Source organism: Halichoeres trimaculatus, unplaced genomic scaffold, assembly GCF_033239565.1.
Source record: "Halichoeres trimaculatus isolate MK-OKI-2021-1 unplaced genomic scaffold, fHalTri1.1 fHalTri1_scaffold_11, whole genome shotgun sequence".
NCBI classification, from domain to species: Eukaryota; Metazoa; Chordata; class Actinopteri; order Labriformes; family Labridae; genus Halichoeres; species Halichoeres trimaculatus.
Window position 1 is genome coordinate 10,779,260 of NW_027437189.1, and position 15,268 is coordinate 10,794,527.

Below are 15,268 nucleotides of genomic sequence, written 5' to 3' on the forward strand. Positions count from 1 at the left end.
ATGGTGTTGAACTGTATTACAGCAAATGTAATTTCCCCTTTTGTCTTTGAAAAGTCAGTGTGGCATGAGGATATTTGCTGTCTCGTTTGTGTTGTGATAGAGATAACGTCCCGAATGGTTGACACATGCGGCATTGTTTACTCTCCTTTGTTTCTCCAGATCATCTGACTGTTTCTGTGGCAATAAAAGTGAATGGTACATCTGTGGTATCTGGGAGCTTCATCATCTACGACTGTGAGAGGACTGGAGCGATACACCCCAAGACATCGTGAGTCACATATTTGTTGTTACCAATTTCTGCCCAGAAATCTTTGGTTATTTGGTATCGCAGTTGCATGGCCAAGCTTCATGCTGATCCTTCTGCGCCTAAATTTATTCACTTACATGTAGCGGAGGAGGATGACAAGGTTTATCTCAACCAAGTCCTGGAAATAGCACCAATTCATCAGAGACAGTAGAAGATGGTGTTCCTTAGCTTTTTGCCACTGCTTTCAACAAAACATGGTCTCAACCTCATTTTTCTAGTGTCTACCTGAACGGTGTCTGAAGTTCTTCCACAACTTACTATATAACTGCTTTTGAGTTTTTAGATGGTTTATGTGAACAGAAGTTTGAAAATTAAGACTCAAGTTCAGTCCATTTCCCCACAAAAAGCCCTGAAACATCAACATAAATTTGTAAGTCATATTTTTTCTTCTTTCCGAGGAAATCAATTATCTAGTGACCTCTGAGGGTTTTGCTTTTGGCCTTTTGGAGGGGCCTGTCATGTAGATTAAAAACTGCTGTACTAAAACATCCTGACTCTCCGAAAAGCAGTGCCTTGCCAGGCTATTACAGTCAAATTCTGCCTACTCGTTGGTACATTAGTATTAAAAGTACAACAATGTAATAACTAAAAATATGTCAGTCTGAGGCAGCACTTTTTCTGCAGAATGACTACTTTACAAGTGCATTTTGCTGATAATATTTCTGCACATTTCATGCAGGATTTTTAGTGCATGTCTCGTACTTAGAATGGATTATATTTACATGCTTTTATTGCAACTTTTTCCTAAGCACAGAATCTGAGTCGTTCTCTCACCGCTTGGACCTTCGATCACTGGCGACAGGATTTCAAGGCAACCTTTTAATACAATCCTTCCTGAAATGAATCCTAAACACCAATAAACTGTGATTTCATCCATCCCTAAACAAAGACTTCTGCCAAGCCATAGCAAATGTCAGCTTGAGTCTCTGTGGCATTGTAGATGTGCACACATAGCTTGAAGCTGAAAAACAGCAAAGCATCTCTTCTCTGTCTCAAAGGCCTTTCCGCTTTGTCCCTAACCTCTTCCTCTCATGTTTTTTTTCCCTGTCTTTCTATTTATTCCCCAGTGGGTAAATATTGCCGACACATCCTCTTGGAGGGCTTATTGTGTGTTTGGCTTGCTCAGGGTTTCTCAGTGAAGGATCAAATGTGGGATTAATATGCTGTAAACGTTAAGCCAGAGGAAATTGGATATGTATGTCTGACTGGTCATGTTGATGTTTGTTTTTGTAAAGGACTGCGACTTGTATGGCCTGGTCACAAAGAGGGTTTTCTCATAGCTGGAGGCAATCCAGCTGGCTTCCTCCTGCATGTCGAACCATGTCAGAGGATCCTCTTTATCTGATGGGCAGATCAGAGGCTTAGAGGGGCATCAGCGTGTGTTTTGTATGTGCGAGTGTGTGTTGACTGATTCCCTCAGATCGAAAAGCGTTTGGGTGTGTCCCCTTTTGTTCCCGTTTTGAAACAGCCGGGATGTGTGAACACAGCAGTTGCAGGTACATGTGTGCAAGACTGCACCCAATATGCGCGTGTGGCCTCGGTGCTCTGCGAGGTCCAGGAGTGTGAAATTAGACGGTGGATTGTTGAAGGTGATAATGAGCAAAGTGCCATTCTCACAGGATGAGCAATGGACTGCAAACTGCGGAGCTGCTATACTCTATCTGATTTTAATCACTTCAAGCTGTTTTTTCTTAATAATCCCTAAAGAGTCTTACCAGCCACACCTCTTTAGTGAAAGTAGATAAATTCTCTTTGTTCTGGGCTTTGTGTGTGAAGCCAGCACTTAGGGTTTTTTCATATATCAGAGCTTAACTCTTAATAATGAGACACAGATACCGTAACTGTCTGGGCAAACTATCAAGGTCACATGGGAGTTATTTTAAAACTCCTGCAAATATAAGGTTAGGGGAAATCTGGATTCCCATCATAATTTAGTGTGGTATTAAGCGACTATACTGCAAATTTTTGACATACATAACTGTTCAATGTACAAGCTAGTAAAAGAATAAAACACTTGGACTACACAAATCTTGTTTTTCTTGAGCTGTCCCTCTGTTTGTGACAGATAATGTTCAGCATATTCACTCACAGCTGTTGCTTGAACAATGACATGAAGGAACCTATGAGAATCAAAAGGGTTGCTCATCTTTCTTGGTGCTATTTTTAGTTTTCTGACTAGGTAGTAAAGGAGGGCTGTTGGTGTACCTTAACACAATTTGAATGTGTTTTTCTTTTCTTTTCTTTTTTTCTTTTTTTTGAGCCATATTTTAAATTGAGAAATGTAAAAAAAAACCAGCAGAAGTTCAAGTGACCAGTCTGAACTGCCTCATGGGAACTCTCTGCTTTAATTACATGTGAGGATCACTCACTCAAGAAAACAGTCGTATGATGTCATGGTGGTGTTATCAGAGTGATCTCACCCCAGGATTTAGACTTCAAACTTCTGTCAACCAGGGTTCAAAGATGTGAGGTTTAACCTGTCAGGGATTTTCTAAAGAAAGACACTAATGAGTTGCATTGTGGGAAATGAAGGATCAGTTGTTTTTGTGCTTTCTCCTATGCTAGAGATAAATTGCAAAGCTCTGTCAATATTGACCTTTTTAAGATGTCTCTTGTGAGTCTTAGTGGCCGTTTACACGAACAAGAGTTTTAGGGTGAAATACAAAAGTTTTGTTGCGTTTCAGCCCCGTGTTTACACCGTAATGGCGTGTCAGCCGACCTAAAATGCAAACTTTTGAAAACGGCCTCCAGAGTGGGATTTTTCTGAAACGCTCCCAACACCGTTGCCGTGTAAACGGTAAGTCGGCGTTTTCAGAGGAAACGCTGAAGTCACACTCCACTTCATGCAAGCGCATATAACAGGACAACAGTACAGTTGTTACGATCCTTGTGAACTACTGTGTCATGCTTGTGCTGCTCAATCTGCCGTATCTGCTGACTGTCTTCGTACAAAATGTGCATTGTTACTCCACTTTTGCACTGAGTATTCCCCAAAACACCAGATGATCGGGTAAACTCTACTTGGGTGGAGATCTCCTAGAAGCTACTTCTGGACAAGACAGTCATGGCACCACCTGCAGGCCTGGCATGCTTACTACATTGTTTTCAGTCCCACCTTGTTCCGTGTAAACGCAGATTTTTTTCACTGTGTTTTTGCTGCATTTTAGCGTTTTCATATGAAACGTTGTCGTGTAAATGGGGCCTAAATGTCCTCCTAATTGCTTTATACCTGCAGTCCTTTAGGGTCAAAATGACCTTGTCTGGTTTGACTGTAATTTAAGGCACATAACAAAAATGTATTCAATCAATTCTGTGATACACCTTTAGTCTTCAACTTAATTACTTTAGCCCAATCCATTACCATGATTTTTCCCTTTCATTTTGGTAAAAGGGCCAACAAACCTTGTTTACAAAAAGGTGTGCCCTGTTTATGATGTCAAAAGATTTCATTTTGGGTCAAAATGACCCTAGAAAAAAGTGCAAAACTAAACTGTTTGAGTACCCTCTTTAAAGAACCTGTGACAAACTTTCCTGTCATGTTGGTTTTGGCACCCCCTGTGGATAAAGCAATAGCTCCGAATTCTTTGCTAATTTTCTTCCCTGCATGCAAGCAAGCATTTTTTTAGCTCTCGTTCTTTCTGTCGTTATTCATCACTTTGAGAGTCTTTGCTAAATATAATGTAGAAAAGGCCGTTCTGCACCATGTTATCCATCACTTTGTCTGACAGATACTCTGCAGCAGCAGTTTCAGGCATTAGAAACAACAGCATGGACACAGTTCATCTTAATGCTGATAGTCCTCTGTGGTTTTGTAGATCATATGTATGACTTTTAGTGTTTTTCCTAACCACTTCCCCTCATACCAGTCATATGATGATAAATCAAGATTATAGTGACATAAGGGAAACTTCATCCTCTGAAAATGTGTCAAACCACGACGTTCTCCTTGTTTTTGTTCTGAAATCTGGCCTCACCTACATAGAAAGCTAGCATGTATGTTTGTAAGTTTATGTTGATGTGTGTGAGACTGAAAGTGATGAGACAGTTCTCCTGTGACCCATTCAGAGTGTTAATGACAACCAGACCATTCAGCATTCCAGTCTCACCAAAGGGCCCAGTAGGGCACCCACCTAACTTGCCCTCTCACTATGTGTCTGTCACTCTCCTTAATGCCTCACACAGACCCAAAACTAGTACACACTTAGACACGTACTCCAGGTTTCTTTGTTTTGTTTACTTTTTATCTTCTTTCTCTGTCAGTCAGGTTTTCTGCACATCTCTATTTGTCTCCTCTTCTCATCTGTCTCTGTCCGTTTGCTCCTGTCTCTCCATCTCTCCTCCTAAAACTGGTCTTTTCTTCTCTGTGTATTTTGTCTCTGACAGAGACGTGATTGAGGGTGTATGCTTAACCACTGTGTCCACTAAAAGGCCCCAGAGTGTTAGTCTGAATGTGTATTTTGTGTTTTTGTGTGTGTGTGTATGTGTGTGTCCATGGTCCTTATGACTTAGGGTGGGCGGTGTTGAGGGGTATTTACTGTCCGTGTTAGGTCAAGGAGAGAGAAAGAGTGTGTGAACAATCTTTGTGTGTGTGTGTCAGAACATGTGTGTGAGCATGTGTGTGGGTGTGGGTGTGTGTGCTGTAGGTGTTTTACTGGGACAGAAAAGGGAGTCAGGGAAAAAAAGAAAAGCTGCAGCTGATAAGAGCCTTGAGGGGGCCGTCTGCTTCTAATCAGAGACACACACACACACACACACACACACACACACACACACACACACACACACACATACACACAGACACTTCTCTATCCAACTCCCCTCCCAGTCAAAAGACCCCCTCAGAGCGCTACTATCACTGGAGGCGCTATCACTCCTGGTGTGGGACATCTGTCTCTTCCTGCAGGCAGTACAGTGACACACTCGAGTCACACACATGCTGTACAGTAGAGGTGTTCCACTTAAGGGCTTTTATCTGGGCGACACACACAGACACACACATTAGCATTTCATCCACGGCACAGATAAATAGGGTACAATCCATATCCTTGAAACCCTGTCATTAATCTTCTCAACTTTACGCCCAAACTTTGCACATAACTGTAATCTTAAAGAACAGATCATCCAAATCACAAAAGAGCAGAGTCTCAGAGATATTTTTACTAAAGTGATGCTACAAACCTCAGGGAATGATATCACACAAGCTTGGAAAACAAAACTCAAAGTAGTGGGGTTAGTGATTGTGTTCAAAAGCCTCAGCTCTGTGGTTTTAAACAAGAATGTTTCTGTGACCCACTCCAATTAAAGGATTGTCCTGGTATTACAAGAATCCCTGATGCCCATTTTCATAATGACTGTCATATTAAAGGACAAGTTCATGTCGTGCTGTCATTCTTCAATGATCAGATAAGCTGAAATGATACAAATGCTCTGTTTATTATTACATCACATGAAATGGAAATTTGCCTGCAGCATTGTTGGAGAGCATGAGCAACTAAAATAGTTTATGAGCAACAATGGAGCTCTATGGAAAAGAGGAGTTGTTGGCTCAGGGTTTTTTATTGGATTTTTTTTGCAATTACAAAGTAAAGGATTGTACCAAACTTATATGTTAACCCTCTGTTGGCTACCAAATACTTTTTGTTAAGCTAAAAACTTTTATGAGAGAGTCTTACCTTTATACAGACATATGAGCGCTTTGTAACTTAGATGCAAATAAAGTAATTTATGATTTGTCTTTAGAAAAGAGACAGACCCCGTAAACCTGTACTTGTTTAATGCAGTAAATCAGGGGTGGCCAACCAGTCAGAGACCAAGAGCCACAAAAACTACCTTGGGACTACAAAAAACCACATCACACACGCACATCTTCTCACACATAAACGAAAGGACATAAGATGAAAATCAATACACTTCCAAATTTTGAAGTGACATTTATTGCGTTGGTAAGCATGTTTCAATTTGTACCTGGAGCCGTGTCAAAGACAAGGTTCTGTTTTTAGAGCAGAAGAGACAAAGTTCCATCCATCTGTCCATCTAGATAGCTATGAGCACATGTGCAATGTAGAGAAAAGAAACTGAAACTTAAGTATCATTCTCATCACCCAAGTATTGATCAATACTGATCACAACATCAATATATCAAAAATTTAGATTGATTGGTACACCACTACTCATAATAACAGTAATGAATGGATCAAAGAGCCACACACCAAAAGACAAAGAGCCACATGTGGAACGCGAGCGGCAGGTTGGCCACCCCTGCAGTAAATTATGGTTGATTCACCCATTTTTTTAAAACTGGCTTTTGTTTTGAAAGTAGAGACTTCCTGATGATCGCAACCTTATTCAGAGGAACTGTGAGGGCTTTTACACCAGTACAGCTTTGTGCCAGTTACGGTTTCCTGAACAAATTTTGAACAGGAGTGGTCAAAGGCGTGTTAAGACTTGAAAAATGTTGGTTCACGTCTTGGGACCCGTGACATCTGTGTTGAATTCTGTGTTGAGCATCAAGCATTGAGGTTCCGAGAATCCAGAATTGAACTGGTTTCATAACCAGAAACGGACCAGTGTGAAAGCCCACAAGGTGAGCTTCTAAAAAAGTAGATTCATCTAGTTTTGTTTGAACTCACCTTTTTTCCAATATTAGCTAACTTTAACACCATTTACTGTATCTTAAATACGTCTTAAAATCAACATGTCCCAGACCATCTCTTGAGCAACAATGCGTTTGCTTCTTACTTTTCCTAAAGTATATAATAGCAAAGGTGTTTTTTTAGCTTTCACATCTGTAAGCTTCTCTGAATTTGAAATTTTTCCAAAACACGACCTCACAAGCTCAAAATAATGCTTACAAAGAAAGTAATAGAGGAGACAGAGCGCTCACACACATCATCATTTAGCTGTCTGGGTGTTTATAGAAAGGTGCTTTGTTTCATCTCTGCAGATTTGGCCCAGTCTGACCTTCTGGTCGGCTGGCTATGTTGTAACTGTGGAATGAATGTGTCTGCTACTGTGACTAATCATTATTTCCTTTTATTAAAGCTAAATTTTGAAGCCTGTAATCAGTTCAACCCTCAGAGGTTGTGTGACACAGAATTAATCAGACGTAGCAACTTTTGAAATAACCGTCTTTATCACTGCATGGGAACAGATTAAAGGGGAAGAAACAGGCTGAATTTGATCCTTGTCTCTGAACGCTCTCTGTGTTTTTGTGTTTATCTGTTTCAGATGTGTGAGCTGCCTGAGCACCAGGTGGAAGTGTTTCTGGGACCAAGAGAACCACCTATGTGTTTCCAATAAAGATGAATCAAAGCCCAACCTGCTGGAGGTGAGTAATCCTCTGGTTTTTAATAATCCATAAACCAAACAGACACCTCGAGGATCTTGTGTTATTAAGACCCCTTTAGTGAGAGTCTGAGACACAAACCAGACTTTTCTGTCCTACATCCTCAAGTGTACTGTAAGGATCTGAGTCCAGGCGGGTTAAGCAAGAGCACTCGTGGTAATTCAGCATGAGGTTTTAAAGTGTCTCAACTGCAGTATGTCGAAATGTTGCAACCCTCTATAAAATCTCAGGAGGTTTCAGTTTAACAGACTCCTCACTGGCTATTGTACCATTTAAAGCTCCTCAGACCTCCTATAAAGTTTTGGCAGTTTGTTTAATACCCCCACATGTGGAAGGGTACAATGTCCCGATTTTTCAAAAAGGAATTTAAATGTCAAGGCTGCTAGTTGCCAGAGAAGTGATAAATCTACACCTACATTTTTAGCTTCGCTTTCATACAACCCTTCATTTTTAAGTAGGTGACTGTACAAATGGATTATGTAGATTTATGTTTATAGAGCCTCATGAGGGTGTAAACTACTCTGAAAAGCAAACAAACCAAATAGTGTAAAAGGGTTGGCATGAAAAGGCTGTGGAACTGGGGAAAATTATCCACAACAAGAATAGCCTCATTGCAACAAATTACAACCCCCCAGATACTACTGTCTTTTCAGCATGCTCCTGGCAGCACCAGACTGTATCGGCCATTGTGTTCCTGCCATCCCCTACAGAGTTTTATCACTCAGCCAGGTCCCATGACCTGTGTAAGGAGGCATCCTCCCAGCAGACCCTGGCCCTGAGGACAAGAGGGTCTGACAGTTCTGGTCCCAGTGAGAGGGAAGAGGATGTGACTCATGGTTTTCTGGTCAGCTGCTGGTTAACTTGTCTTGCTCTGGTGTTGAAGTGTTTTACAGCCAGCTGCATCACAAGACCCCCCCTGGAAAGACAAAGAGATGTTTTTGTTAAACAATTGCTGGAATAAAGATATCACTGGAGTTTTTGAAGCAAATAAAACCTAGCCGAGCGTGCAGTTTAAGATCCCAAGATACACAAAAACAAACATATTAAAGCGCAAGAGGCTCATGTTTTTCTAGACACTTTTTTGTTATTTAAATTTGGACTCTTTTTGGATAAGAAAAGACTCCATTAAGTCATCGTAATGTGGGTCATAAGGAGGAGAGGAGATGAGTTTCCCTGTTTCTGCTGATCCCATCACAGTGTCCGGTGGGTCTGTTTTTCTAATCCCTCATCGTCTCCCTATTTGAAGCTATTGTTGTCTCCCTCAGAGCAAGACTTTACCCCCTCATTTCCTCCTCCTCCACATAAACAGGACAGGTATTTTGGGTTGCGGATGTGCGCTCTGGAGCCATTGTTTTCTTTAATTCCTATATGTCACTTCCTGCCCCCTTAACCCCACCTCACCACAGAATGCAGCTTCCTGTCCCAGCCTGGTCCCGTTAGATGTTCCTCCATCACCGTCAGGAATGGCTCAAGACTTCACCTTATCCCTCAGCAACATCCAGGAGGTACGCCAGACATCCCTCCAGCTATGGAGCTGGACTTGGACTTTGTCCAAATTGCATGTTGTGAAAATGATTGGTATAAAACAGAGGCATATGGTGGGTTCGCTTCAAGCTGAGTTAAACACAGATGGAAATTTGTGTGCTGTTATTCAGGTCAATGAATGAGCGAAACCTGAATGTTGGTGATCCCCGTGTTTTGAGACAGATATGAAAGTGAAGAATGAGTGTGTGTCTTTATGCTTATGTTGCTCTCTGCTCAGCTGTTTAGGCCCACCATGCATCTGGTATCAAACTGTGACTGGCTGAGTTGTGCTTCCGTCAGCACAGCGTACAGTACAATGTGCAGTGGGTCTGAGGCAGCACTCTCGCTGCAGGAGCTTTATTTTGCTCATGTTGGTTTTAAATTTGCTTAGTCCTTCCAGATCAGTTTTTTAAACTCCTTATTCTCATCCCTAATCCACGCTCAGTGAGTCAGACGCTGATCCTGCATCACTGATAAGGACTCAGCTGGGATCCTCAGAAATTCCTGTGCTGACTGGTTGCCAGGCGTGGTCAGTCACACGCCTAACCCCGGCTGGCCTCTCCAGCCCTCTCCTAGAGCGTTGCTATGGTGACAGACACTGAGTCACATACAAAACCACACGAACACACACAAACACAGTTTCTCAGGACAGCCTGGAAGTGTTTGGCGATTCATACTTCTCCTCGCGATGAAAGTTTATACTAGCTGAGGATGTTTGGATAATGTCTTCATCTTGTCAGAAAGTCAATACGTAGGAAATGTGGTGTCACTCATTTTGGAGCTTTCCAAAAGCAGCACCATCTCTCTGACCCCTTGGAAACTTGTGGTGAGTTTAGCTCTGGTTCCCACACTTTGGGGAAAAAAACTGAAATAAATTATTTAGACTCTAAGCTGATAAACATTTATCCCAAAACATTTAGTAACAAGCAGATGCTTGAGTTTATCCTGCAGTTTCTATTAAAGCAGTTGTCAGACTGTTCAGGGAACATATTAAAGTGTGTTAGTTGTTGAGTCCTCCAGGGTGAAGGAACCTGCCAGATGCAAAAAAAACAGAGCTTCTCTGGTGTCAAAAAGCACAGAAAATAGCAAAGTCATGGAGAGGGCGATCAAAGTAGACCAATTTAAGCTGGCTGGATTCACAGACAAATGATTTCTCCCACTTTAAGCACTTATCTTTTACTGCTCTTAGCTATCTGAGCTACTTTATGGTCTTCACATTATCCTGGCTCATTTAAACTCCGGGCTCTGATTTTAGAAGGAATGAATTCATATTCATTACCATGGCTCCCAGATGACTCGCCAAGGTGTGGGAGTCCAGATGTTTATGAATATGAATTTTGAATAGATTGCATCTTTCCCTGGCAGGGACAATTATGGTGGGTTATTTGAGTTTCCTGGTTCTCTTTTGGAAGTTGTCAATTGTTACCAGACATGTTTGAGATAGCATTTCTTTGCAGACGCCAACTCTATTTCTCTCATTCTGAGTACTAAAGCTGCAATTATCTCATTCTGAGAAAAACATTTTATTAACTTGCTTGCTGTTGAAGAAATGCTGAATATTGGTTTAAAAAGTGATCTGCATCACAGGGGGAGAAGCTGGAGTGTGACTTCGGGACAGAGCAGCGATATGAGGCTGTATGGTTGAACAACACAACGATCAAATGCAGTGGAGTGACAGTAAGTACAGGTCTTATGCAGCCACTTTGCTTAACTTTTTCTTTCTGCTCACTATTATGGATTGAAACTTAACCTCAAATTGTTTTTTAACGTAATGACTGTTGATTAAGAACCACAAGAGCAGAAAGACATACATTTAACCTGTCCCATTCTTCCTCTTCACCTCTGTCCATGTAGCTCTCTACCAATCAAATGAGTCAGATTTATCTCCTCAACCTGCGGAGGAAAGGGTACTTCGGTGGACAGAAGGAGGATATATTTGTCGACAGCCCTCAGCCCTTGAGAGGTACGACACGGCACTCATAATAATGTCGACTTGAGAAAAAAAAACAAATGAAAAATCATCTTTCACGCTTCAGCTGTTTGCTCAGCTCTCCTGTATTTGCATTGTAATTAGACACTTTCCAAAAAACAAGGAAAATCTGACATAGCTGCCACTGTTGCTCCCAGAATGCATTTCACCTCAGCACAAATGTTTTCTGATGAGATTGGTGGATTTAATTAAACCTGCAGAAAAATAAAGAAACGCTTACGGGGACAAACAGTGTGAGACTACCTTTCACTTGCAATAATAGTAGTTGTTGTAATACAACACATAATTTGCCAACAACTAGTAATTTCCCATAATATCACATTCTGCTACCGGCTAATTTCACATAATGATTATAGAACTTGGGACGCTGCAATTTAAGGTGTTAGCAAAGGCTCTCACAGGCTGTGTCCTCATCTATTGTTCAAAATACAAAGAGAACTCCATGACAACAGTGAGATAATGAAAAATGGCGTGCATGTTGTTGAGCTTGGCATGTTGTTCCAGTGCATATACAAGCCAAGCCTTGCCTATCCCAGTCCCAGATGTGCTGTTCACAGTCCATGTGTCTAGCATGTGAACAACAGCCCTGAGCTACTGCCAGACTCTCTGTTAGCTGTTAACGGACATGACGGTTGCTTCATAACATGCGGAGTCATCAAATTTGAATTTATCGCACACATGCAGGCAAACGCAAAAAACGCACACACTGTAATATGCACACAAAAGCATGCACAGATGCACATGCAGGGATACAAATGGGACTGCACACTGGGAGGCACATTGGAACAAGACTGTAATCATCTGTTTCTCGCTGGCTTTGTTCTCCCTGACTCCATTAGCTCTCCTTTTTTTTCATGGTTTATTTTTATAGCCATGAATCTATCACTCTACAAATGCTTTCATTCACATCGTGCACCCATGAGGTTCATATGAGGTAGAAGTCTATGTTACCTTATGTTTACAAGATATGGTAAACAACAGTCAGAGATGCCGCTTTTAAGTCAAAACTGCTGTCCTGACTTTCCCACACCTCTCATCTCCCTCTAGTGGAGGTGTACAACTGCAGGGTGGGGAGTTCAGACTGTTCCCAATGCTGGGGCAGGGAGGACCAGGGTCACCTCTGTGGCTGGTGTGAAAATAGCTGTAGACCAAGAGATGACTGCCAGCCCATCAACGAGCAGTGTCCAGCTCCTGACATCCACATGGTAAGATCACCAGTTAAATATGCATACATTTAGCTTACAAGTGTTTGCATTCATCTCCCTGCACGCTCTACTGCCTCCAGACTCTATTTTCAGGCTATAAAATGGTGAATCATGGGGTCACTCACATGGTGTTGTGCCCTTGTGCCCTATCTGTTCAGTGTCAGCTGCTGAGGGAGCGTTTGAATAGAGTCTCATTAAAGCGGTTCACTCAGTAATAACACTAACATTCACTTAGCGGCAGCCCTGGAGGGACAGGGGGTGGTTGAGGGGGGGTGATCTGCAATCACTCAGGAGGCCATGGGAACACCTTCTGCCCTGTGTAACTACAGTATGTATAGAGAGCTATATGTGTCAGGCTCTTTGTGAGAAAAGCTGCAGAAACTCGGAAAAGAAAGCAAATAAGAACCATGAGGGTTTTAGATCTGTGACTGCAATGAGAGAAAAGCCACTGTGGTAAAAAGGAAAAACAAAATGTTTATCTAACACAGGATCTGAGTGCGGTCATGTCACAATGGTCATCTTAATTACCTGTCAGGGTCTGTTTACAGAGCTTATTTAAATAATCATATTCATTTGTTCGTCCAACTGGAATGTTTAGATGCTCCCGAGCCTTTTTTCCTCCGTTACCGTACGCCTCTATCTGCACAGCCACGTTAGGCGGTCATGGGAAGCACGGCTCACATGAGACCCAGTCGGCCTGAACTTCCTGTAGATAAAACCTGGTCGGCCCAGGAGAATAAGCAAGCAGAACAAAGCAAGCAGACACATACACACATATACACACATTGAGGCAAAGTGTGCGTCTCGCAAATAGGCCATATTGAAGCTTTCACGATCATCCCGCTTTCTTTGTAGCTGTCAGCGTAGTGTGACTAACAGGATGCTCTGTGAGAGTCAAACTTGTTTGGACTTCTTATGCGACTGAAGTTAGCTGGGTTGAGATGCCGTTTGCGTGGGTTGACCATTGTTGTAGTGCTCTCTCCCTCTCCCTCTCTCTCTTACACACACACACACACACACACACACACACACACACACACACTCACTCACTCACTCCCACTGGCTTCCTCAGGAGAGCAGGCTGCGGAAAGGATACTGGGGCTGTGGTTCTGTGGGGTGTATGATGCAACGCTTTGGCAGCCATGTTTTCCCAGTGAATCCGCGGGGGTTTGAGCCTCAGTTTCCCAGCTTATGGAGGAAAAAGATCGGCTCTGCGTAAACATTCACACGCACACGTACAGCAAAAGCTTTTTGTTTTATAGTCTTAGGGACTGTGTGAGCAGCTTTGATAATTATATGCGTTTTTCCTGCTTTGCTTTGTCACATGCAATCTTTATCACAATATAGTGACACCCAAAATATCAATATTATGTAGGAGGGTCTCATTACTCCACTATGTTTACCACACACACACACACAACCTAATTGTGAAAGATGTTCTTAATTCAGAGCAGTGACGTAACACAATGGAGACATTTGTTATCTGCACGGGCCCTCTATTCTTATGTGCCGTGTGGGCTAGTTTAAAAAAACATTGATTAAGCGTACTTTGGGCGTCGAAAACAGGAACTGCCAAACATAGTTTATCCAGGACTTGAAAAGAAAGTGAGAACAGAGGGATCTGGGTGAGATGTGAATGCTCAGGCAGAGAGAATGGAGGGCTATGTATTTGGACAGAGAAAGGGTGGAGAAGGTTGCAGTATAGTGAGAAGCCTTTTCCTGTTTTTGTCCTCACGTCCCTCTTGATTAGTGTGATGCAGGAGAGCTGGAGAGAGGAGGGAGAGATGAAAGCCGTGGCCTCAAAGTGACCCATCCACAACAAAGTAAAACACAAAGCATACACAACAACATATGGGTTTTATAAGTTAGTCGATGTATTTCGTACAAGTCGTTGCAGCACATTTGGAATAGTTTGATTGAAATACTGAGATGTGGAGTAAATCAAACGTATTTAACGGCTTCAATGTTCCTCGTAGAGGTTTTTTCAGGCACATTCACACCGTGTGATCTCCCTGGGGGCCTGGCAGAGTTTCTGCTGTAAATCAAGACTCACAGACTTGTAAGAGGTGTAAATGAACTGCATGCCAGCTGATGTTGATGTCAATGCTCAATGGCACCACAGAGACACACTCGGCGCTATAAGATGCAAAGTGATAATAAATAACTCTGCTCACTGCTGAGCTCTTGGTGCTTTCATATGCATGTCTGACATGCTTGTGCATAGGAGTTCACGTGTAAATTTATGTTCTGTGCGTGCATGAAAGAATGCAGCTGTGTTTTTGTCAAGAGAGGTGAATATGTGAGGCAAAAGGTGGTAGCACTTAATATCCAAGAGCTTAATATAACTACAAAAACATTTGCATCAATTCCTGTGGTGTAGATCCCACGAAAACAGTGCAAGTAATGGTTTGGTTTCCAACAGTTTGTTTTCACATGATATTAAAAGTAATACACTCTTTCTTTACTCAGCCACATCCCCCATTTTTAGCCGAGAAGTATATGGTTTATTTTTCTGGGCTGTCACTCTTGCAGGCTTCAAATTATCTGAATGCAGAGCCGAGCCTTGTCCTCTCACCTAGACCAAACAGAAGTGCTGTTTTCATTCTTAAGCTCAGTGTCTGATAGAGCCTAGGGTGACCATATTTTGATTTCCAAAAAAGAGGACAACGGCACTGGCCTCGAGGCAAAAAAAAAAATAAAAAATATATATATATATATATATATATATATATATATATATATATATATATATATATATATATATATATATATATATATATATATATAATATTGTTAAAGAAATTGATATTTTTTACCACATAATTACAAAAAAGAACCGAAAATTTGTACCGTTGAGTACCTGTACCGATTGCCAGGTACCAGGCATTGGTACCATA

At 41.8% G+C, this 15,268-nt stretch overlaps 1 protein-coding gene across 1 annotated transcript in view; it reads left to right on the plus strand.

The window, feature by feature from the left end:
- plxnd1 (plexin D1) overlaps window positions 1–15,268 on the plus strand; it is a 74,414-nt gene that overhangs the window by 19,631 nt on the left and 39,515 nt on the right. Inside the window, exons 7-12 of the mRNA XM_074681698.1 lie at window positions 160–268; window positions 7,535–7,634; window positions 9,059–9,157; window positions 10,764–10,853; window positions 11,031–11,139; window positions 12,214–12,371. Coding sequence (XP_074537799.1) covers window positions 160–268; window positions 7,535–7,634; window positions 9,059–9,157; window positions 10,764–10,853; window positions 11,031–11,139; window positions 12,214–12,371 — 665 coding nt within the window. The remainder of the gene's footprint in view (window positions 1–159; window positions 269–7,534; window positions 7,635–9,058; window positions 9,158–10,763; window positions 10,854–11,030; window positions 11,140–12,213; window positions 12,372–15,268) is intronic.